The sequence below is a fragment of the Equus caballus genome, chromosome 1 (genome assembly GCF_041296265.1).
Source record: "Equus caballus isolate H_3958 breed thoroughbred chromosome 1, TB-T2T, whole genome shotgun sequence".
In the NCBI taxonomy this organism is placed as follows: Eukaryota; Metazoa; Chordata; class Mammalia; order Perissodactyla; family Equidae; genus Equus; species Equus caballus.
The window spans coordinates 119600063-119625733 of record NC_091684.1 but is presented as its reverse complement, the minus strand read 5'-3'; the positions used below and the strand labels follow the sequence as shown (position 1 = coordinate 119625733).

Here is a 25671-nt window from a genome sequence, read left to right as displayed (position 1 = left end):
CATTTTTGATCCTAATGTATTAGTCTTTTAATACTCTTACTAAGCCTATTTGTTAAAGTTTTATTTAGGGTTTTTGCATCTCTATTCACATTGGAGACTGGATTGTTTTTGGTTTCATAAAATGGGTTGTTTTAGCTCTCCATCTTTTTCTGGGATCTGACAAGACAATTATCTGTTCCTTGAAAATTTAATAAAATTTGCCTTATAAATTTATTTAGATGTGGTGCCTTTATTAAGTTACACCTATGATTTATTTTAAAATATCTTCTGTCACTATTCAGGTTTTCTATTTATTGATCCGGTTGTGGTAATTTATATTTTTAAGAAAAGTTTCCTTTTCACTCAGCTAGATTTTTAAATTTATTAGTAAAAACTTCCAAAAAGTATTTCCTCATAATTTTAAAACTTCTCTGCCTCTGTAATTATGGCACCCTTTTCAATTCTAACGTTTATTTGTGCATTCTCCTTCTTCTTGATCATGTTTGCCTTTGTGTATATTCTTTTTGTACTAAGCTAACTTTTAACGAACTTTATTGTTTACAATTTTTTATCCTATATTTTACTAATTTCTGCTTATCTTAAATTTCACTTTTCCTTTCTTTAGGCTTTTTTTCATACTTTTAACCCTCTTTTCTACTTAAAAAACAACAACAAGAACAACACAACTCTAGCTAATGTGTATGTTTTCTAATGAGTACAAATTTGGCCATATCCCATAGTTGTGATAGCCAATTTTTTGTTCATGTCTAAGCATTTGTAATTTATATTTTGAATGCTTTTCAAACCTAAGACATATAGTTGTTACTTTTTTTGTTTTTCAACTATCTTGGTAGCAGTCTAGGTCCAGTCAGGAGATAGAAACCATACAATAGGTTAAATAGGGGGCCTTAATATAAAGAATTAAGTGTGATAAGGGAGTAACTGTGAGGTATAGGAACTCTCGCTGGCCCCCTGAGGGCTAAGGGAGAGGACCCAAGGAAGGACCCACGTTGGAGAAGGCATGGATCAGCCTCCAGAGAGCAGAGAAGCTTGTGTTGTAACAATAGGCCAGCCTCCAGAGTGCAGGCAGGGATTGAGTGATCAGCAGCTAGTGGGAGGGCATCCGTGGGAGTTCAGATGTTGACGAGGGCCGCGGGCGTTCAGGGCCTGCAGAGGTAGTGACTGCTTGGTGGGTGATCCTCCTGACTCCAGGTGGCTGCATGCAGGCTGTTCAGGGATGCTTACTGAGGGAGACCAGGCTGCACCAGAGCTTCTAGGGGAGTTTGGCAGGTGGCTGGCTGTGTGGGGTTCTGGTTTCTATGTTGAGAGGGTGGCCAGACCAAGGCTGCAGGATCACAAGGAACCTGTTCTGGGCCTGTGGTCCTTGATGGAAATTGCAGGAAGCCTCTTCCTCCTGCAGTGTCTCTCTCTCCACAGCCCTCTACGGAGAAGCTTAACATTGGGCTCTTTAAAGGAGAAATGCTTGAAGGCATTCTGTTGTCCACCACAGAGCACATACGGAAGGACGCATTCAGAGTTAGGAGGCAATCAATTGGTAACTGACAATTTTCTTGTTATTAATTTCTAATTTTATCACATTGTATTCACTTAGTGGAGCCAGTACAAATTTGCCTTTATAGAATGTAAGAGTTCTTTTGTGGCCTAACTCTCTGTAGTCAGTTTTTGTTAAAGCACGGATCTTTCTTTTTTTGAAGTCTACTTTCTCTATTTGTTGAGTACAAAGTTCTAAATAAATCTTTTTGATCAAGCTTGTTAATTTTTATTTCAATCTTTATATCCTTCCTTATTTTTGTCTAGTTATTTTGATTTCTATGAAAGTCTCCCAATATGATCATGACTATCAATTTCACTTTTCATTCTCCTTGTTTGCTTTATTTATATTTTGAAGGAAGGTTTTTAAGTTGACAAAGGTACGGGATGCCTTTGGTTATTCCTTTTATTAGTAGAAATTTTTATTTTTGTCCCTTCCCGTACTTTGCTGTTACATTAATGTTGTCTGATTAATATTGTTATACCTACCTCTTCTTGTTAGCATTTGTCTGGTATACCTTTCTGTACACTTTTATTTTTAGCAGCTCCTATCATTTTGTTTTAGGTGTAATAAGGCAAGAGACTGTAAACAAGTCTGTGCTGTAGACCGAATGTTTGTGTTGAAAATTCCTATGCTGAAGTCCTGACCCCTGTGCGATAGTATTCGGAGGTGGGGCCTTTGGGAGTGATTAGGTCATAAGAGTTGGAGCCCCTGTGATGGAATTAGTGCCCTAGAGAGACCTCAGTGAGCTCCCTCACCCTGTCCCCATGTGAGGACACAGCTGTCTAAGAACCAGGAAGTGGACTCTCACCAGATGCCAAATCTGCAGGTGCCTTCATCTTGGACTTCCAGCCTCCAGAACGGTGAAAAATAAATGTTTGTTTATAAGCCCTCCAGGCTATTGAATTTTGTTATAGTGGCCCAAATGGACTAAGACATCATGGTTGCATTTTCTAAAGTAATCTGAAAATCCATCTTTTTCAACCAGGGAGTCTAAAGAGCACTGTGTTCGTTTCCTTGGACTACCATAACAAAATACCACAGAATGGGTGGTTTAAACAACAGACGTTTATTCTCTCACAGTTCTGGAGGCTGGAAGTCCGAGATCAAAGTGCCAGCGAGGTTGGTTTCTTGAAGGCCCTCTCCTTGGCTTGCAGATGGCCACTAGCTTGCTGTCTGCTTGCGTGCTCATCGTCCTGTGCACATGCGCCCCTGGTGTCTCTCCGTGTGTCTGAATTTATGAATTTATGAAGAATTTACCTTCTTATGATGACATCAGTTGGTTGAATTAAGACCCACCCTGACGGGCCTCATTTTGACCTAATCATCTCTTTAAAGGTCTTATCTCCAAATAAGGTCACATTCTGAGGTGCTGGGGGTTAGGACTTCAATGTTCGAATTTTGGACGCATGCATTCCAGCTCATAACAAGCAGGTAACTGAATCTTCTTTCATTTTTGTGGTCTAATCTGAAAATCTCTTTTATAGAGTGAATTTAATCCAGGGACACTGATATGTTCAGACTCTTTTTGACATTTTAGTTTGTTAATATTTTCTTATTGCTTCTATTTTGCCTCTTTTCTTTCTTTCATTGAATGGATTGAGTTTTCTGCGTTCTATCTGTTTTCCTCTAATGGTTTAGAAGTTATTCATTCTGTTCCTTTATAGAGATAAGTCAAAGATAAACATATTTTTCTGTTGACATCTAGACTTAGGGAATATGTCCTCCTTTCTCACAAAACAAAAATACCGGCATAGTCTTACTTCCCTCTGCTTGCTCCCCGCCCTCTCCTCCCACGCTGATGTAATTTCTGATCTTAGTTCTAGAATGCCAGGTTTTTGAAGTGTTTTGCAACCATCAGTTATTGATGATTAGAGATAAGTTTCACTTTTCCCCTCCCAATCATTGCTGCTCCTCTCATATTTGTGTTTCCTCTTGGTAACAGTACCTTAATCATGGGTCCTTTTTGTGTTTGCATGGCTGAAAATGTCCACACCTTGACTCCTCATGGGAATGACGGTTCGGCTAGATGTAGATTCTGACCAAATGTATTTTCCTCAGAACTTCGGAGATATTCTGCCATTGTCTTCTTGCACTCCGTGCTGCTAAAGAAAAGTCTGATAATCTGGTTCTTGCTTCTTTGTATGTAATCCCCACCCCCACCTTTTGAAGCATTAGGATTTTCTCTCATCCTTGCTGTCCTGAAAGTTCACCATGATGTGTACGGCAGAACAGCTGGCTGGTTTCTTAACATCTATTCTCCCTATCCTCTTTCTTCCTTGCAGACAAAACCCCAACACCGTATGGCTGCCTGACCCTAGGAGTGGAGGCATGGGTAGGCTTGACTCTGCCAGCTGATCTTCTCTAGTACTCTTTCTGATCGCCCTTGCTTGCTCATGGCCCCTTCTGTGTGCAATCTCCCACTTCAGAGCACCCTTGGAGTCGCGCCAATTTTTCCAAGCACTTTCTTTCTTTGCCCTCTTTGGGCTGTGGTTTCATTCTTCAGTCTGATTGCATCTTCCTTCCCTTTCAGTAATTCGTAAAGTTTCTGATCCACCAAAGTCATCCTTTTTTTTTTTAAATCTAGCCCAGTTTTATGATTACTTTAAAGTAGGCTCAGTGTTCATAGAAGGGATCTTTTAGGCCAGTAATTTTCAAATTCAGATTTTCTAATTCTTATGCAAGATGCTTCATACAAAGGTAGGCTCACTTTGCAACATATTCTGATTCAGGAATCTGCTGGAACCATTTTTTTTGCAGGTTTTTTTTGGTGAGGAAGATTGGCCCTGAGCTAGCATCTGTTGCCAGTCTTCCTTTTTGTCTTTTTTTTTTTTCAGTACATAGTTGTATATCCTAGTTGTAAGTCCTTCTAGTTCTTCTGTGAGGGATGCTGCCACAGCATGGCTTGATGAGTAGTGTATAGGTCCGCACCCAGGATCTGAACTGGCAAACCCCAGGCTGCCAACACAGAGCACACAAACTTAACCACTACGCCACTTGGCTGGCCCCATCCTCGAAGCATTTTTGAGAGAGAGTGTTGTAGTCATTGCCTTGGGTTTCTGTCTACTTCTGAGTCATTTTAAGAAAAAGTGTCTTTAGTTGCTGTGGGAAGGTAGGGAACTGTAAAGGGCTTGGGATAGATGGAAAAGACCTTGAGATTATGCCTGAAAGTCAATAAATGATACTTACTAGAATTTTATTTTCATAATTATGAGACCCATCTCCTAAATTACACAGAAGTTGCTCCATTAAATACTCTGGTGAATTAGTCTTTATGTATAGATGGCAAGAATTTCTGAGTGTACTTGAAGATGGGATGAGTAAATTGACGTCTGATAGAGACGCCTTCGTTTGGTGTAAGGAAGATCTGGTACTTCCAGCAAATATCTGAAGGAGGGACCCTATTCCTTAGTTAGCAGGTGTGAGTGACAGCTGAGCTTGGGATAGCATAACTCTCGTTTCCACAGCACAGCTGCCTAGGATTCTGCCAACCAGGCTAAATTATACCTAAGTTCTGGATCCTAGGATGGCTACAGCTACCCCAGGGGAGGTTGTGGGTGGAGGGCAGGCTCTGGACAGGATGCTGTCTTGATTCTGAGAAAAGGAAGTGGTGTTAACAGGAGGAGACCATGAGTAGGGGCTGTAGGTATGTAGCAAAGGGGACTCTCCTTAGAAGGGCCGTGAAGATAAGAATGCACAACTCTTGGCAGAACAGGAATGGGTGGCACCTCCATGAGAAAAGAGGCTTTGTCTTATTTGCCTCTCTTTCCCCGGTACCTATGGCTGCTGTGTGTTGAAGGAACAGAGTAGTATCTGTGCAGTTGTGATGGTTAAACTTATGTGTCAACTTGGCTAGAGTATGGTGCCAGTTGCTTGGTCAAATAGCAGCCTGGATGTTGCTGTGAAGGTATTTTTTATATGTGATTAACATATCAGTAGATTTTGAAAGCAGATTACTCTCCATAATGTGGGTGGGCCTCATCAATCAGTTGAAGTCTTAAGAGAAAAGACTGAAGTCCCCCAAAGAGGAAGGAATTCTGCCTACAGACCCCAGACTGCATCATCTCCTGCCAGGCTTTCCAGCCTGCCAGCCTGCCCTACAAACTCCAGACCTCTGTACACAAGGAGCTGTTTAAGCAGCCACCTGGAGTTAGCCAAACTCTACTGCCCTGTGGCCCCAGCACCATCTTCACTTCTTACCAGCTGACTACAATTTTGCGGATTTCCAAGACCACCCTCAGGTTTGATAGTTCACCAGCATGACTCATAGAACTCAGGAAAGCACTGTACTTAACAACGACAGTTTTAGGATGCAAGTTGGACCCAGCCAAAAGAAGAGACACACAGGATGAAGTCTGGGAGGGTTCTAAACAGGAAGCTTCTCTCATTCTCAGGGACACGTTTTCCTCCCGGCATGGAAGTGTGACAATAATCAAAAAGTACTGCCAACAGAGGAAGCTGACCTGAGCTTTGGTGTTCATGACATGGACACACTGTGTTGGGGTTTCATCCTGTAGGCACGATTGGTTGAATCATTGGCCACGTGGCTGCTCAGTCTGCAGCTCCCGCCCCCCACAGGTTGGGCTGTGTCTGTAGCCCAGAGCCCCAACCCTCTAAGCACATGGATGGTCTTTGTGGCCTGCCCAGCCCCCATCCTGAGTCATCTCATTAGCATAAATGCAGGTCTGCTCCAAGGGGCCCCCATGAATGACAAAGACACCTCTGTCACTAGGGAAATCCCAAGTGTTTAGAGGCTCCTTCCCAGGAACCAGGGACATGGACCAGCACATTCTTTCTTACCTGTACACAAGTTGCCATCATGTTTAGCAGTTAACAGAGCAAGCAGGAAGTTCCTTTAGATTTCATGCCAGACACAATCACTCCGATGAAGACTATATGAAAATAGTGTTAAGGATGTATGCATGTCATTTGTTTACCTTGAAGAGTGAAGCTTAGAACCAATGCCAGTTTTACAGGCTTCCCTATGACTTCTCGGGGCACAGAAGTGTTAAGTCCAAATTCCTAATAATGAGTGGAGGTGGTTCTCAGACGGGAGTGTGCGTCAGAATCCCCTGGAGGGCTTGTGAAAACAGATCGCTGGGTCCTGTTTCAGTCCATCTGGGGTAGGCCTGAGAGTTTTCATCTCTGACAAGTTTCCACTTGATACTGATGTTGCTGGCCCAAGGGCCATACTGTGAGAACCACTGAAATGGGCCCTCTGCTCTGTTTTAACTTTGGATTCTTGGCCATTGTTTTTAAATTGCAGTGATGGAGTAGAAAGTTTGGCCGGAATAAAGATCACTTCGCAACACACAGGCTCCCAAGGCCGTCACTCCTGCCCTGGTGCCTTTCCTGGTGCCTCTGCCCAGCTGCCAGCTGAACTTGGACACTGGACCTTATGACTGAATTGGACTTTCATGGAAATTACTGGACACATGCAGAAGTTCCCATATGGGGTGCTGCCTCAGATTGGTGAGGGTGGCAGTGGGCATTCAGCTCTGGAGAGCGGGGTCAGTTAACCTTGGTTCTGGAGCCCCTGACTTCCAGGAGGGTGTCTGACATCCATCCTGCTCTCGCAGCTTATGATGAGGCTACAGGCAGGCTCAGCTTGGATTGGTAGGCCTTATCACATGAGGACACTGACCTTCCCTCACTGGTGGGAACCCCTGAGCCAGACAAGCAGATGTGTGAGGGCATGCCAGTGGAGCAGTGAATAGTTAATGGGTTGCACTTGAGGGCTCTTTAGAATAAATTAGTAAATTGCCATCAGGTATTGAAAAATAGATTCGCCAGCAGGCTGGGAGGGAAGTCAGGTGTATTTGCCCAAATTTTGGCAGGAAAGGGTGAATCCACTGTTGTCTTAGGCAGGGTTCCTGTGAACTCAGCCCTCTGCCCAGGCCAGTTAAATGAATGAGTGTGGCCTTGAAATCCTCTTTGCTCTTCTATGTTCAGTCAGACTGGTAGAAATGGGGAGCATCTTAGGAGGCCTCAGGGGCGTCCCGTGATGATAGCATTTTAGTCTCTCTCAGATCTGGGACCTACTAATCTGTTTTTCTGGGAATTAATCATGGGATTTTTGTTATTGATTCCAAAGTTGTGGCTGCTGGAGGGTGGGCAGGGGTTCTAGGATCTCGTCAACTGTGGTGCTCCACGTTGGGTCCTGGACCAGCAGCATCAGCCTCCCTAGGTACCATTAGAAATGCATTCTCAGCCCCACCCTAGAGCTCCTGAATCAGAAGCTCTGGGGTGGGCCCAGCACTCTGAGTTTTAACAAGCCCTCCAAGTGACCCCGATGCCCTAAAGTCTGAGGACCACGGTGTAAAGGAGCTGTTGGGATGCGCAGCAGGCCAGAGATGGCATGAGGGGATGGAAAGACCAGGGCCTTGGCACTGAATGTGGACAACCAAGGGCGCTGAGCAGGACCCTGGAGCCCCTCAACCCAGGGGTCTCTGTCACCAGTTGGAAGTGAAGGCCAACGGCTGCTCATGACCAGACACTGGTCCTGTCTGCACCCTCTGGGGCAGGCAAGGGGCCTCGGGAGTTTGGAGAAGGGCTGGGTCATTGCCAGCAGCTGCACTGTTCCTCACTCCCGAGACTCGGTATGGGGCCCCCACTCCAGATTTCCAGTCACCTGCCAGGCACATATTCCTGCTTTGCTCAGCCTCATGACTGCCCTGCACATAGCCTGGATATTGTTTTTTTGTTTTTGTCTTGAAAGGCCACAGTCAGGACCTAATTTGAAAGTACTCACAGCTTATCACCTTACCAAACTTTTCTAGGGGAAGAAAATGGTACTTAGGAGACAAGGCAGCCCAGTCTCCTGCAGGGAGGATCCGAATCATCCTGCAGACATGAGCCCGGAGGGGGAACAACCCAGCTGAGCCGAGAGGTGGTGGGGAGCAACTCGGAAGAAATTTGGGGTCCTGTGAACAGACCCCAAAAACGGGTATGGGATGGAGCTGGCTCTTCTCCAGCAAGAGATGAGGGGCCTCCCCACTCAGGGCCTCCCCACTCGGGGCTAGGGAACCTGTGGGGGGGTTGGGGTTGCAGAGACCACAGGTGTCTCCAGAGGAGGGGTGGCCACAGGCGCAGCAGGTGACCCTGCATCATCTCTTTTGCACCCCACCCCCACCCCTACTAAATACCCCGGAGTTCCCTGCTTCCCATAGTGGAGACATTTGTAAAAAATTATACATAAATAAAGTTAAATCATTTAAAATAAGCCAAGAGAAGCTGCCTATTTAAAGAAATCCTGTGGGAGATCTTTATTCAGAAGATAATCATTTGACAGTGATTGAGTATCCTACGATCGATCCATTCCGGGAGTTTCCGTTCAGCCTTTTGAGTTTCATTTACACGCTCTCAGGAGCTGTCACTGAGCCCCTTTTATTCTGCGCTGGGAACACCTAGACAGGAGCCCCAGCTTCTGCCTCCATTGGCTTATGAACCAGGTGGTGTGTAGGCACCGTCTGCAGAAAGATAAAGAGTGTTCCAGGGGGCTGGACAGACAGCCTGGGGTGAGTTGGTGGAAAGATGATGTGAATGAATGATTGAATGAGATCACACGTTGGCCATCACCGTGGACCGGTGCCTCTAGGGAGTTTGTTGGGACTAGGGTGGGGGCCTTGCAGGAGAGGAGGGTTTACAGGTATCCTTGTGGGCGAGGGCCTGAGGCAGGCAGGAGGGGCAGCTCTCTGACCTGGTTCTTTCTTGCTGGAGTTAGGTGAGACTGCAGAAGAATCAGGGCTAGAGTGTGTGGGACCCTTGACTCTCCTTGTGAGAGGGGCTGTCCTTCCCTGTGGGTCCTGGCCTCTACATCCTGGGCTGGGTCCACGCTCCAGCTGCTGTCTCTGGGCGAGCTGCCGGGACTCTGCCCTCTGGCCAGAGCTGATGGTGCTGTGATCACTGGCTTGGTGCTTTGACAACAATCTCTGCCCCCACTTTATGAACTCTAGGATCCCCCTCTTCATTTGGTGTTGATGAGCTATGGCTTCTCACAGAGTGTCTCTCTGGGTCCTCCCTCCTTAGCACCCCTGGGAAACTCCCTTCCAGCCCCATGTGGCCTAAGCCTCAGAGGGATGCTTGAGAACTAACAGGCTGGCGGTGGAGGAGCACAGAGGTGCAAGAATCTAAACCATAGGTCATCATCAGATGGTTAGCTTTGGATAAGACTCTCCATCTTTCCATGATAGGGGTTGATTTTAGGTCCTCTTTATACAATCAGCAAAGATGTGCTTTGGAAATTTGACAGTCGAACATGGCAATCCTGTGATTGGAGCCCCTAGGACGGTGCTGAAGTGTTATGTTCAGTGTGGGGAAGGAAGCCAGGTCCCCCATCTAGAATAGGGGCCTCAGGGACCTATGCTCACTTCCTTCTTGGCCCCTTTCCTCTCTGCATGCATTTCCTAGAAGGACCTGGAGATGACTGTACTCTTACTGATCAAGGCAGGGGTGGAGATGGGGGTCCTCTGCCTTAAATGTCCTTTGAGCGTATAGCTGTATTTCAGCCGCATGTCAGGGTGTAAAGGGAAGGGAGGCCATTTGTGTGTGTTAGTGCCGGTGCATAGGGGCAGCATGGCTTCCCTGTGGCCCCAGGGGAAGCTTGCTATGAGAGACCAGACTCAGGAGGGCCCTAGAGGTTTTATGTATTATTAGAGAAGGTGGCATCTTACTGCACGTGGCAAAACCTCAGATACCTACAGGGGCAGGTGGTGGAGGAGAGGCTGTGTGGCCAACCCTTCAGCAACATGAAGTTCCCATTCCCTCTCACTTCCTCCTTACTCTCCTGGCCCAGAGCTTCCTGTCTGGGGACTGTGAACCTGAGGGTTTCTAGGGCCTACTCTGAAGGGCCATAGACCATACCTTCATTACATCCAGTTCAGTGGGGTTCTCAGCCTTGGCTGTATATGAGAGTCAGTGGGGGAGTTCCAAATACTGATGTCAGGGTCCCACCTAGAAATTCTGACCTCCTGGGGCTGGGATGAGGCCCAGGATTGGTGGTCTTTGACAGCTGCCCCGTCGACTCTAACATGCTGTAGGGTTGAGGATCCGGGCCTGGTGGAAGTTGCCAAGTTGCCTGTGGCAGGGCTGCTTCTGCTGCTGAGAGTGCTGATGGGGGCAGGCTGAGCTGCGCGTCGATCGCCAGGGGTATGTGTTTGATGAATTGAACGGAATAAAAATAAGTAGGTTTTTACTTAATGTACCTTTCAGAGTCTATAAACAGATCCATGGAGGACATATGGTGCTGGCCAAGATGGAGTCATCCTACTATAGATCATCTCTCTCACTGATCAGAACTAAAACCTCTGGACAGAATAAAAAGGAACATGGTTAGGAGGGAGGGCAAAGCTTGAATGCCCAGGACATTGGTGTTAAGTTTCTTGTTGCTGGTTTTTTCCCCCTCCTTTGACCTGGGTGCCAGTTGATTTGGGAGATGGCACAGTGGGCAGGGACTGCGAAACTCTGTGAGAAACCTGTCTTTCTGGCCAAAGGTTGAGGAAAAGGGACCCTCCATGCTGAAGAGTGGGAGGAATCTCTGTTTTGTTTTGTTTTCGACCTTTGTTCTCTGCTACCCTGCCCCATGGCCAGACCCGAAGTGACAGCAGTGGGGCACGCACCTAAAATCCTGAGAGAAAATCCAGCTTTCTGGAGAGAGGAACCTATTATTATATAAAGACTGTGGAGAGAAACCCTCTTTTTTCCCGTCTCTTTTTCTTTCTTTTGCTGCTTTCCCTCTGGCAGGATCCCCAGTTTCACAAAACTATGAAACAGTATAGTTGGTTAAAACTCTGAGAGACCCAAACTTTATAGCCAGAGGAACCAGGAAAAGGGGCCTCTGGGAACAGGAGAGTGTGGAAGAAACCTTGCAGGGGAGAGAGCTGGAAAAGGGGATCCCCATTTCTGTGTCTGAACCAACTATAGGCATCAGATACACCCAAAGAACCATAGCAAAGGCTTTGGGACTAAACCACAATATGTATCATGGCCCAGGTCCCAGGCCAATCCCTGAATGGCTCATGGGAGGGGCAAACCCAGACAGTGTAACAAAGGCTTCTGAAGCTGAATTGGCATTAGAACTGCCCCCTAAAGAAGGTAAGACAGGTAAAGGTGGACACTTTTGAAATGAGTGGAAAGATAGAAATTATCAGAAGAGAAATATAAACTATAAAAAAGAATAAAATAGAAATTTTAGAACTGAAAAATATAATATCCAAAATAAAAATTTCACTGGATGAGCTCAAAAGCAAAATGACCATGACACAGGAAAGAATCAGTGAACGTTAAGTAGACCAATGGAAATTATGCTGAATAATGGAGAGAAGAACCACTGTAAGAAATGAGCAATGCCTTGAGGACTTTTAGAACAATGTCATAGGCTCTAACATTTGTGTCACTGGAATCCCTGAATGACAGGAGAGAGAGCTTGTTTCACAAAAAATATTTGATGAAATAATGCCAACATCCCATTTTCATGAAAAACATAGATTTATGTATTTAAGAAGCTCAAAACCTCAACAGGATAAACCAAAAGAAAGTCATACCTAAATATGTCATAATCAAGCTGCTGAAAACTGGAGGTAAAGGAAGAGTCTTGAAAGCACCCAAATTAAAAATGACACATTGTATATAGAGGAACAATGATTCTAATGACCGTGGATCTCTCATCAGAACCATGCATGCCAGAGACAGTGAAACGTCCTTAACACTATAAAAGCCAAAACCAAACCAAAACGAAAAACTCACTATCAACCCAGAATTCTGTATTCAGTAAATAAATCCTTCAGGAATGAAGGTGAAATAAAGACACTTTTAGATGAAGGAAAACTGAAAAGGTTTGTTGCCAGCCAACCTGCTTTAAATGAGTTGCTAAAAAAGATCCTCAGGGTGAAGGGAAATGTTACCAAAGGGACTTCAGACTTCAGGAATGAGAGAAGAGCAACCGAAATGATAAAATATCTGAGTAAATGCAATAGACTATTTTTTACCTCTGAAGTTCTTCAAAATACATACTAGTCTTTCAAGCAAGCATTATGACATTGACTAGGGGGCTGTTTGTTAATGTACATAAATGTAATACACAAGACAGCTATAAATGGTGTGGATGAAGGGACCCATGTGGTTGTAAGGCTTCTACATTTTACTTGAAGTCGTAAAAATGTTAACTCAAAGCGGACCATGAAAAGTTAGATATATACTATAATCCATAGAGCAAAAAAAAAGATACAAAGAAATATAACCAAAAGGACAATAGCTAAATGAAATACTAAAATATTCAAACAGCCAAAGGAGGCAGGAAATGGGAAACAGAAGGACAAGAGACAAAAGACACATCAGGAAAATAATAAAAGGGTGCACTAAATCCAGCCATATCCACAAATACATTAAATGTAAGTGGCCTAAACCCACCATTAAAAAATACACATTAACAGATTAGATTAACAAACAAGACCTAACTATATGCTTTCTACAAGGAACCCGCTTTGAATATAATGACCCAGAGAGATTAAAAATAAGAGGATGCAAAAAGATATACCATTCAAACATTAAAGAAAGCTGGAGTGGTTATTTTAACACCAGAGAAATTATACCTTAGAACAAGGAAAATTACCATGGATAAAGAGGGATACTACACTTGGTAAAAGGTTTGGTTCACCGAGAATACATAGAAATGCTAAATCTGTATGCTCCTAACAACAGAGCTCCTAAATACACAATGCAGTTACTGATAGAACTGAAAAGAGAAGAATAGATAAATCCATAATTAGAGACTTCAACACCTCCCTCTTAGTAATTGATGGAACAAGTAGATCAAAAATCAACAAAGATATGGAAAACTTGAACAATGTTACCAACTGACATGTCCTAATGGGCATTTACAGCACAGTCTACCCCACAACAGCAAAATACACATTTGTTTTTCAAGTGCACATGGAGACTTCTCCAAGACAGACCATATTCTGGGCCATAAAACAAACCTTAACAAATTTAAAAGACTTAAAATCCTGCAAATTATATTCTTTGACCATAATATAATTAAACTAGAAATTGCTGTAGATATTGGGAAAAATCTCCGAATATTTAGCAATTAAACATACTTCTGAATAACCCATGAGTCCAAGAAGTCTGAAGGGAAATTAAATATTTTTTAACTGAATTAAAATGAAAATGTAATACAGGCATACCTTGTTGTATTGTGCTTTGCCTTATTGTGCTTCACAGATGACTGCGTTTTTTACAAGACCCTGCCAAGCAAAAAGACTATGAGTCATTGAAGGCTAAGATGATAGTTCACATTTTTTGTAATAAAGTATCTTTTAATTAAAGAAAGTACATTTTTTAGACTTAATGCTATTATCGTACACTTAGACTATAGTGTAAACATAACTTATATGCACTGGGAAACCAAAAAATTCATGTGACTTGCTTTATTGCAACATTGCCTTTATTGTGGTGGTCTGGAACTGAACCTGCAGTATTTCTGAGGTAGGCCTGTGTATTAAAACGTGTGGGATGCAGCCCAAACAGTGCCTAGAGAAAAATGTATGGCATTAAAGGCTTGTATTAGAAAAGAAGAAAGGTCTCAAATCAATCTAAGCTTTCATCTTAAGAAACGGACCAGTTCCTTTAGAGAAATAACTACCAAAACTCATTCAAAAAGAAACAGAGAACTTGAATTTTCCTACATCTATTAAAGATGTCAAATCTGTGGTTAAAAACCTTCCAAAATAGAAAATTCCAGGTCCAGATCCTTTCACTGGTTTGAATTCTATCAAACATTTAAGAGAGAAATAGTAGCAATTCTGCAGTCTTTTTCAGAAAATAGAAGAGGTGAGAATACTTCCAAACTCACTTAATGAGACCAACATTACTCTCATATGAGAAGCAGATAAAGATATTACAACAAGAAAATTACAGACCAATATCCCTTATGAGCATAGAGGTGAAAAATCCTCAACAATATAGTAGCAAGGTGAATCCAGCAATAATCTAAGGACATTATCACTGAGTAGGGTTATCCCAGGAATGCAGGGCTGCTTCAAAATTCAAAAATTAGTCAATGCATTCTACTATGTTAACGGTAAAGAAGAAAAAACACACAAGCATCTCAAAAGGGATGGAAAAAGCGTTTGACAAAATTCATTATCCATTCATGATTTAAAAAGTAGAATGTCTTAGCACTCAGGAATGGAAACATCTTAACCTGAAAGAGGAGGTCTACAAAAAATTTACAGCTGACATCATACTGGTGGTGAAGGACTGAATGTTTTCCACCTGAGATCAGGAACAAGGCCAGGTCTTGTGGCTCTTATCATTCATATTCAGCATCGTACAGGATGTCCTCGCCAGTGTGGTAAGGCAAAGGAAAGCAATAAAAGACATATAGATTGCAAAGGAATAAAGAAAGCCAATTCTTATTTGCCAACTACATCATTGTTTGCAAAATCCCGTGGCCTCTAAAAAAAGCTCCTAGAACTAATAAATGAATTTAGCAAGGTCACTATAAAATAATCAGTTATATTTCTATGCTATATCAATAAAGCAATTGTAAGAAAAAAAGTAACATTTACAATGCACCAAAAAAAGAAATATATATAATTCGAACAAAACGTGTGCAAGTTCTGTATGCTGAAAACAATATATATCATATTTGTGCATTGGAAGATTCAATATAGTTAATTCTCCCCAAATTGATCTGTAGATTCAATGTTCTCCCAATCAAATTCCCAGCAGGATTTTTAAAAATAGATATTGACAAGATGATTCTAAAATTTTTATGGAAAGGCATATTAGATTAGGGTCCACCCTAATGACCTTATCTTAACTAATTACATCTGCAACAACCGTATTTCCAAACAAGGTCACATTCTGAGGTACTAGGGGTTAAGACTTCAACCTATAAATTTGAGGGGACACACAGTTCAGCCCATAACATGGATATAGTTATTTTAAATCTTCACAGTGATGCATGTACTTAGAAGTGACTATAAAAATGTGAAAATAGCAGAACAGCCAGCAGAAAGGGATCCATTTTTTCCCTAGTCTTGTGGCTGTCCTCTGAGGGTGACCGATTTCTTGTCTCTGAGGATGGATCTGGTAAAGGCTGTGTTTAGCAGTGTCCCTCCAGCACAAGGCCTTGGCAAGTGCAGAAGTTGTGCCGCTTTCTCAAGCACAGTGAGAAAAGGTCAGTGCTGGTAACGTTTTGTGTTTAATTGCCTTCTTATCTGGACCCTTGTTTTGCCCCTAAAGGCAAGTAGGAACAGGGGCTGATTTAGGTAAGGCACCAGTATTTTCAGCAGTTCTTGTGGGAGAGAATTAACTTCCTACTGCTAGGGGTGACTAATAAGAGCAGAAGATTGTCTGCCCGCCCCGAAGTACCCAAGGCTGCCATGTTGCCATCCATTACAGCACAAACGCTGAGGCAGGTGTGGATTACGTTGCGGGGTGTTGAAAATATCATCTCCTGGAGACTTGCTGTTGTTGAAGGGTTGACAGCATTTTAAAATTGTATTTAAAGGCCAGATCATTCCTTTTGCTCATTCTGAGATGAGGATATGGTTGGGCAGTTATCCTGGTGTATTGAGAGCCCAGAGGGAACAAATCAGCCCCTGCTCCCATCCTAGCCCTCTTTCAAGGGATGCTGAGATCTACATCGTTCTTCTGCATAATGTCACCTGCAGAGGGCTTATATTCCATGGCACTTGTCTTTTCATGTACTACAGATATCCCTCAGTATCTGCAGGGGATTGGGTCCAGGACCCCCCCAAAGATAACCCGAACTGGCGGATGCTCAAGTCCTTTAGTCGGCCCTCCGTATCCGTGGGTTCCACATCTGTGGATTCAGCCAACCTTGGATTATGAGATTGATTGAATCCCCAGATGCAGAACCCAGGGATATGGAGGGCCGACTGTATTTGTCTGTAGAAGTACCATACTCAGAAATGAAGAAGAAGGGAAGTAAAACTGTCTGTCACTCAAAGGCAACCCTTGCTGATTTTTAGTGTATTTCTTCACAGTTTAGTCTATGTTTATTTGGTTGTGAATAAATTATAATGCATTTTATGCGATAAACTCTGTAAATATTTTAATTGCTGCATAATTATCTTGTGAATGTGCTAATATTGGCTTAACTAGGATCCTGTTATTGAAGGTTTGGTGTGTGCTCAACATTTTTGCTCTTTTTACTGCCATTTTTTAAAGAGAAGCACATCCCTCTGTGACCCTAAGCTAGGTTGCAGGATCTCGCGTGGTGATGTTGGACATCAGCCTGGTTTTTGGAAGATTACTTTATTAACCTCCCTTCAGTACTTCTGGTTGTCTGTGATCTTGTAGCAAGATACTTATTCAGTGACTCCTGTCTCGAATGATTGAGCTGATTAGACAGGTGTACTCCAGGATTGTTTAAACCCAAATTGTGTATAGTCAAAGCAACCAAATTATCTTTGAAAGGAACAAAAGACTATGATCTTTCCGACATGTGAGACCACACCAAGGAACAAGATTGGGGGCAGCAACAGTTTGGCTGAGTCCATATCTCATTTGCATGGTAACATTTTCACCCAGCCTGCATTGTGGCTGTTGAATCGCTATTTTTCATCTTGGTCTGCTATAATACCAGCTCCTCTAAGAGCCGGCTAATGCTGTTTTTTCATATAGAAGAAAAATGTGGTTTAGAATAAGGACAACTGGAGCTCTTTACTGGAGACAATAAGCCTTTATTTCCCGTATCTCATTAGGATGTTTCAGGGGAGAGTGGTGAGCACCGAGTCAGGGGCTGCATTTTCTACTGATGTGTGTGCTGTTCTAGAATTAATTGAGTCTGGACGCAGGGCCTCATTTTCTTGGACGCCTGTCAGGTAATTGTGCTTCTCGTGTACGTTTGAATTGCTTTCCAGATGGTATGTTCTGAAGGCTTTATCTTTAATATGATTAATCAGAAGCAGAGGACCTCCGTATGTTTGCTCGAAGGCTCGCATGCAAAGCCCCCGGCCCTTGCTGTGCGGATGGTTAACTCTCTGCTGGTCACACTCCTCCTGGGGCTTATCTGGGGAAGTGGACCTTGGGTTGAAAGAACATTTTATAGGGTTCTGGATAAAAGCCCTGGAAGGGGAAAAAGGCCTAGAGCGTATCCTTAGGGAAACATCAAGACTATTTATTATACAAAAATAGGACACAATCCATGTGTTCCAAAGGGGAAGAGCTGGATTATGTCTGTTGGGCCAGGAAATATTATGTAGTCATTAAAGTGATACTATGGAGAGTTTCTACTGCTTAAAACACGGTGCTGTGTTTATAGTGAGGTCTCAGCCATGTGAAGGAGATGTGTAGAAAAGAGAATGGAAAGAAGTATACCACAGAATTAACAGTGGTTTTGTGTGGGTGGAACAGCTATGAGTGGGGTGTCCGTTCTTCTCTGTATTGTCTATTAAAATACACAGCAAAATGGACTGTATGGAAGTAATGTGCCCTCTGAAGCAGTCACCTCCTGAGTACTAAAGATCTGCCCCCATCAGTGTAACAAATGATGCGCCAGATTATTTCTGAGTCCGGCTCCCTCCCAAGGCAGGGAGTGAAGCTCTCACACCCTCCCGCAGGGCAGCTGTCCCACATAACAGTTGTAGTCTCAGGAGGCGGGTGCACTGAAGTAATTGCAAATCTTCCACGAGATGTTGCCTGTGAGCTGGCAGAGCCTTGCAGCCCAGGAAGGTGGAGCCTGGGGCTGTGTGAGCCGCTCCCTTCAGGCACTGAAGGGCTTTCTGAAAAAGCTGCTTGTAAACTGAGGTGGTGTAACTGGAATCTTTTATCATCAGGCTGCAAACTCCTTTGATGCAAAGACAATGTGTTAGTGCCTTGCACTTTCAAATGCAGCTTGATTGAACTAAATGGGATTTTAGAAACTCAGGAGAACTGTTTCTTTTAAAGAGCCACTTCATTCCACCTATGTCTTTGCCCACCTTTCCTTCTCACCTCCCCTTTGACCTCATTGTACCGTCTGGTCTGGGAAGTGTCTGTTGTTCTCTGAATAGCCCTTGTGTGCCCAGACCACTGACCCTTGTCCTGTTGGCAGGGAGTAGAGGTGACCCAGGACCTGGATCTTGGAAAACGGCAGAGAGCTCACTCCCTGCCTCCAGGGATAGGGGGAGAAGGCATGGAACATGGTGGGCCTGGGCATCTAGGGAAGGGTCTTATATTTCTTGGCAAGGAAGTTGAATCTGTTCTGTAGGCACTGGGAAGTCCCCAGAGTCCCTCCAGCATCTATTTAGGGCACAATTTCAAGTGCAGTCCTAGGGCCTCTGACATCAGAACCACCTGCAGCTCTAGGCAAGGCTTTTGGCCCAACTACTCGAAATCCTGGGCCCATGAACTTGCACACTCCCCAGGTGGTCTTGTGCCCTCCAAAGTGAGTGAACCACTACATAGAGGGAGCAACTCGTGGCTTTCCCCAAGACCTCCCCACTTTCTGCAGTCCCAGGCTGGATGCACTCATATCCCACTGCGGAGATGCACATTATGTCCATAGCCAAGGTCACTGTCACCTGACAGTAATCACTCCCATCCACTTGTATTGACAGAGTTCCTGTTCCCCATCTAAGACATACACCTAATAAGGCATTTTCTCCCTTCATATTTCATTTAAAACCTTCCTCAACTCCCTGTATGTAGTAGAGAAAACAAACATTCATGGAGTTGAGGCCTGCATGGGTTACTCTCCTCTTTAACCTACTTCAAGCCCTGCAGGCAGGTGCTATCATTTCCAGTTTCCCAAGTGGGGAAGGCCGTCCCTCCATTAAATATCTTGCCCAGGGCCTAACAGTAAATGGAGGTCTGAATTTAAGCCAGGACCTTCTGTCTTCATCTTTAATAGGAGGGCTCTTTCTCTTATACCAAAAGTGCCCCTGTAGGTTAAATGTAATTCTGAAGACCCTTAAAAGATGCAGCTGCCTTCCTAGGCAGCCACCGTGGGTCCCTTTCCATTTGTATCCATGGGAAATGGAACCAGATCAGAAGGCCTGCTCTGTCAAATTCTAGAAAAGCCAACAACCAGCATTGTATTCAATGGTGAAAACTTTCTAGTCTATACCATGTCCAGTGACAGTACCACGCTATTTTTATTACTATGACTTTAAAGTATATTTAGATACTTGGTAAGGCAAATTCTCCCTCATTATTCTCATTTTTAGATCTTCCCAGCTATGTTCATGTTTATTCTTCCATTTTCATGTGTTTATTCTTCCAAATGATCTTAAGGATTACTGGGTCAGTTTCCCCAATATTCCACTGAGATTTTGCCTGGGATAGCCTTAAATTATAGATCACTTGGGTTACTTATTAATCAGAATGGATCAGAACAGTTCCATGTTAATGTAACTTGGTGTATACTTTAGTCCTTGAGTCTTATATTAGCCTAGAGAGTGTTTTATATAGGTGTGGACATGCATATGTTTATGTACAGATTTTATCTCCCAAATGACACAGAATTTCAAGTTAAGATAGTAAGAGGTACTGTATACCTGGGTTTGTTCTTTGACAAGGATGTGAGTACCTGCATGTCCATGGCCCAGTGTCAGGCCCCAGGGAGATACAGAGATGCTGTACAGATGGTGCCACTCCCCAAGGAATGGGAGCTATGTGCTCATGTGTACGTACTGCCAGGCCCATTTGCCTTCTACCATCCTAGCTCTCAGGTATAGGAATCTGGTCACACATTAGCCCTTGCATTTAATATATGCTTTTGAGGGACCACTTTGGGAAATACTGTTACTTAGAAATTGTCTCCAAAAGAGTGTGGTTGCCAACTTCCTTCTATCACTCCTGCAACATGTGGCATGTCCCTTGTGGTTGGGTATTCTATGAATGTAAGAAATCTGTTGTAAAATGATGAATGGCTGTCATCCCATTACTGGGTATCTATCCTAAGAACCTGAAATCAGAAATCCCAAGAGTCCCTTGCACCCCTATGTTCATCGCAGCATTATTTACAATAGCCAAGACGTGGAACCAACCTACATGTCCAGAAACTGATGATTGGATAAAGAAGATATGGTATATATACACAATGGAATACTACTCAGCCATAAAAAAAGACAAAATTGGCCCATTCACAGCAACGTGGATGGACCTCGAGGGTATTATGTTAAGCGAAATAAGCCAGTCAGAGAAAGACGAACTCTATATGACTCCACTCATAGGTGGAAGTTAGTATATTGACAAGGAGATCTGATCGGTGGTTACCAGGGAAAAGGGGGGGTGGGGGGAGGGCACAAAGGGGGAAGTGGTGTACCCACAACATGACTAACAAAAATGTACAACTGAAATCTCACAAGGTTGTAATCTATCATAACATTAATAAAAAAAAAGAAAAAAAAATGATGAATGGCTGTGAGGGAGCTCAGTGCTCTTGATGATCCTCTGGTCACCTATATTTTAGTGAGCACTGAATACCTGCTCTCTACCTGAGAACGAATCTCTGGATTTGTCCTGTCAGTTTCAGGCTTTGGGGATGGGGTGACTGTGAGGATGTTCAGACCCTACAGGGTTCATCTCAGTGATGATGTTCCTGGGGTGAGACGTCTTTCTAGTGTTTGGGCCGCTCTGGGGAAGCATTATGAACCCTTCAGCATCTAGCATTGCTACCAAAACACGGCCATTCATGAGCCCCTTGCGAGAGGAAACTTCCTTGGAGGGAATTCACATGTTGGAAGCATGTGGCTCAGTCAGTGATTGTGCTCACATTCTGAGAGTCTGGACTGGATGAAATAATTATCTCCTTCATTCTTTTGGGAATATTCATAATGCTGTGACCGTGGCCATCTGGTAAACTCAATCAGCAAGATGTGTTTGGGACACCACTACAAGCAAAATGCTGTGCTGGGTGCTCTGGGGGATACAAAATGCAAAACGTCTTTAGTATGTGACTTTCCTGGGGAAACAAGGTGGAAGAAAGAGAACGTACAGCAAGGCAAGCTGAGAGCCTGCGCAGGGACTGTCTCCATTCTCTGTTCCCATCTGACTCCAGATGCCGTTCCTTCTGCTGCCTAGATACGCACTGAGTTGCCTCTCCCTCATTTCTACTGTTTTAGTTTAAGCTCTTATTTCTTTTCTTCTTGTTTTAATTGTGGCAAAATATACATAACATAAAATTTACCATTTTAACCATTTTTAAGTATACAGGCTCTCAAATCTTAACTGTACTACTGGAATAAGTCTTAAAATAAATTAATTATGGTACAAACAAGAAAAAAGGCATGTGTCATGTAGAAGTATAATTTAAAGAATAAACCAAACATTTGGGTAACCACTTGGCTTAAGGAATAGAACATTAACCAAACTCTGAATGCCCTATATGCCCTTTTCCTGGGTTTAGGTCCTTGCTTTCCTCTGGGGGTCTAGAACAGTTCACTGGTCCCCCCTCCTCCCGGCGTGTGTCCCCCAGGATCTCCTCCATGCTGGGCCTGGAGAGATGGAGCTAAAAGAGATTTCCTGTGTGTCATGTGCCTACTGAAAATTGCCCAGTGACTCTGCATGGTTTGTGGTATAAAATGCAGAGTCCTGGGCAGTGGGGTGTGGGACGTCCCTGGTTTGACCCACAGGATCTTTGCCGTGCCCCCTGGGACCATGACCCATAGCCCACAAGCGGCAGCAGCATCCTTTGTCCCCTCCTGTGTGTGCCTCTTCTCTCCATGGCCAGGCAGTGCTGTCCTCCCTCTGGTGTGCCCCGTCCTGAGCCCTCGCCTCATCATGCCTGTGAGGCTGGGGCTCATGTTCAGCTTCTCTGTATGGTGCTCCGCCTAGACAGTTTCTGGAAAATTCGGTCACTCAGTGAGTGCTGATTGGTTTGGAGTGAGAAGGAGGGAGAGGCTTCTGTGTACTTGGGAGGGTGGGACAAGCTCCTAGGGGAGGGGGCCTTGGGATCGTTTCTGAGGAGCAGTGGAATAGATCTGGGTGATGTAGTGTATCTCCTCGCTGGTCTTCATCATGTCTTCTGAATAAAAGCTTCTCTTTTTCTTTTTGAGAGCAAGTAACCTGGTCTTCTGACTATTTGTCTTGCTCCCCTGGGCTACCTAAACTGAGTGAGCATTTTCAAGAAGTCATGAATGAGCCTATGAGTTTCCAGGAAAGAAGCAGGCGTCCTGGTGAACTGTTGCTATCTCCTCTCTGCCTCCTTTTCCTCTAACCCTGCGTGTCCTCCTTTCTCTTTGGCATGGGCGCCCGTTGTTCCTGACAATTGAGTCGGCTGGGTTGGGGATGTCACATTATTTGAATAGATGTGTGTTAACATTGCTCTGGAAAAACATGGTGGTGAAACGCTCCAGCGAGTCTCACCACTGACAGCCGGTGGCGGCATGATTCTTGCGTTGACTGTGGGGTTCTGACTGTTCTTTCCACTGTTCCTCCCCACAGTGGCTGCCTCCTGGTGACAATGGCTGCGTGAGCATCCGCCATGGCCAACCGGAAGCGTCAGAGTACTGTGAGCAGCATGCTGGACCACAGGGCAAGGCCGGGACCTGTGCCCCAGGGCCAAGAGCCGGAGAGTGAGGATGTGGAGCTGCCCCTGGAGGAGTATGTGCCCAAGGGCCTGGAGCTGGCTGCCTTGCGGCCGGAGAGCCCCTTGCCTGTGGAGCAGGGGTGCCATGACCACAGTCCTGATGGGGACTCCAGCTCCGATTATGTGAACAACACCTCTGAGGAGGAGGATTATGATGAGGGCCTCCCTGAGGAGGAGGAGGGTATCACCTACTACATCCGCTACTGCCCCGAGGATGACAGCTATCTGGAGGGCATGGACTGCAACGGGGAGGGGTACCTGGCTCATGGCACGCGACACCTGGAGACGGATGAGTGTCAGGAGGCGGTGGAGGAGTGGACGGACTCGGCAGGCCCACACCCACATGGCCATGGGGACGAAGGCAGCCCAGACTACCGGGACAGCCACCTCCCCATCCCGGAGGATGAGGCTTCTGTCCTGGAGGCCCAGGACCAGGAAGAAGGTGTTCACTACTGTCCCAGTGAAGAGGGCTACCAGGATTACTACCCCACAGAGGCCAATGGGAACGCTGGCAGCACTTCCCCCTATCGCCCGAGGCGTGGGGATGGGGACCTGGAGGACCAGGAGGAGGACATCGACCAGATCGTGGCTGAGATCAAGATGAGTTTGAGTATGACCAGCATCACCAGTGCGGGCGAGGCCAGCCCTGAGCACGGGCTGGTGCGAGGGCCTGAGCCGGGGCCCGGGGACTCCACAGAGGCCTGCCTGCCTGGCGAGGCCAGCCATGGCCCCAGCAGACATGAGGGAAGGCCCAAGTCGCTAAACCTCCCTTCTGAGACAAAGCACCCTGGAGACCCCCAGAGAGGTTTCAAGACCAAGACCAGGACTCCAGAGGAGAGGCCAAAGTGGCCCCAAGAGGAGGTAGGGCTCTGTCCCCAGGGAAGGGGGTGGAGGGACCCAGAGAACAAATGATGTTCTGGTGTAACCCCCAGTTCAGAATGCATGCTTACTGCTTTATTTGTTCAGTTATGTGGCACGCGTGGATGTTCTGGCCACTCAAGTTCACCCCTGAGATGTATTAGTAAACGCCAGCAAAGTCTCACTGAGAGCTGAGTGGCAAGCAGTGCTCCCAGAAGAGCCCCCCCACACACTCAGAAGAGCTGGAGTCCCTAGCCTGCTCACTCTGGATCTGCTCATGGGGGGGTTGGACCGTGTAACTGTCGCCCCCTGCCCCCAGGTGGTTTCTTCAGGCCTGAAGGACATTGGCAAGGGTGCGGGGGTGCTGGCCAGTGCATGCTGCTGTGGCCAGTGGTTGGGGAAGCCCAGTGGAGAGGGGCAGTGACCTGAGTGCATTCGCAGGCGCCATTGTGTCTGGGTGACACTTCTCTGAAAGCCCTGGGGGCCTTTCCATGATGGGCAATGAAGTGTAAATAACCATTTTGAAAATAATTATTTGAAGGTTTGACAAAGCCTTGGAGAAGAAATTCATGCTAATAAGGCCAGTGGATTTAAGCATAACTATATTTTCTTTTAACTATAGCAAAGTAAGCATGTATTCTAATAAACACATTTGAAAAGCTGCCTTTCAAAAAAATGTCACTGAGTTTATCAAGAAGATGAGATTATGAGACTTGTGAAAAGAAACTTCTCTTTGGCCAATTGTGTGGACAAATGAGAATGAACTGCTTTTGTGTTTTTTTAAGTCTTAATTAGTATTTCTTTTTCAGAAGAGTTCTGCGTTTAAAATGTATATAAAATATATATATAGTATGAGCTTGCGTTTGGGAAATGTCATATTGACTCAGTTAGATTTCCAGAACTGACATTTGATGGCTTGTGTTCTTTTTGAAGATTATTAAGTGGAAGTTGATTTCCCTTTCAGGGTGCCCCTGTCGTTTATGGCAATTCAGCATGCACCGGGAGCTTTGGGTTGTTGCACTAGTGGATGTTGGAGGAGCTCCCCTCAAGAGCAGGCGGCTCTGGGCCCAAGGTCTGGGCTTTGGGCCAAAACGCCATCATCCCTCTGCAGTCTTGGCAGAGCTGGACCCATCCCCTGACAGTGACGCCGGCGCCGCTGCTGGGATTGATGTGGGCTGCACAGGGCGGGTGGCATACTGCATCTGTTGTATCAGACGACTTCCCAGACAAAGTTCTTGTCAAGAGAAAGTTATTGTTAGAGCATCGTAGGGCCTGGGCGAGACCTGATGTTTTGCTGTTTTTGGGCTTCGCTTGAACCAGATGCGAATTTGAGTGAAAACTGCAGACCTTTGGGTTGGGGGGCTGGGCATGAGTGAATGGGACTGAGTGAATGGGCAGTGGTTTCAAAGGGCAGATGGAGGTGGGGAACATCCTGAGCCATTGTTAAGGACCCAGGAGGAGGTCCGTTCTTCAGAGAAGTGGCATTGAATGGAAGGAGTCACCTCTCCCCCTAAATAGTGTCTCTTTGAAGCATGTGCTCTTATCTAAGAGGGTGGAAAAGCTCATTTAAGCTGGTTACTTATTGCATAGCTTTTTGGATATTATTCACTCATTCATTTGCAAATTCCTTCCATCAAGGGGAGAGTCTGACAGTTCCCAGCTCAGGGCCTAGGAGGGCCACTGATGAAAATGACCTGAGTGGCCCATTCCAGATGAGGAACTCTTTGAAATTTGGCCA

The 25671-nt window shown here is 44.9% G+C and overlaps 1 protein-coding gene across 21 annotated transcripts in view; it reads left to right on the top strand.

Annotated features, from left to right (window-relative positions):
* APBA2 (amyloid beta precursor protein binding family A member 2) overlaps positions 1–25671 on the top strand; it is a 225730-nt gene that overhangs the window by 139633 nt on the left and 60426 nt on the right. For 19 of the 21 annotated variants that reach the window (XR_011424409.1, XM_023651572.2, XM_070231239.1 and 16 more), the window contains one exon: positions 22931–23936. Coding sequence is in view for 20 of the 21 variants with exons in the window: in XM_023651572.2 (XP_023507340.1) it covers positions 22971–23936 (966 nt within the window). In the remaining variant the exon portion in view is untranslated. Of the gene's footprint in view, positions 1–17263; positions 17386–22930; positions 23937–25671 lie in introns of those variants that run through there. The other 2 variants (XM_070231259.1, XM_023651581.2) reach the window with 2 other exon arrangements.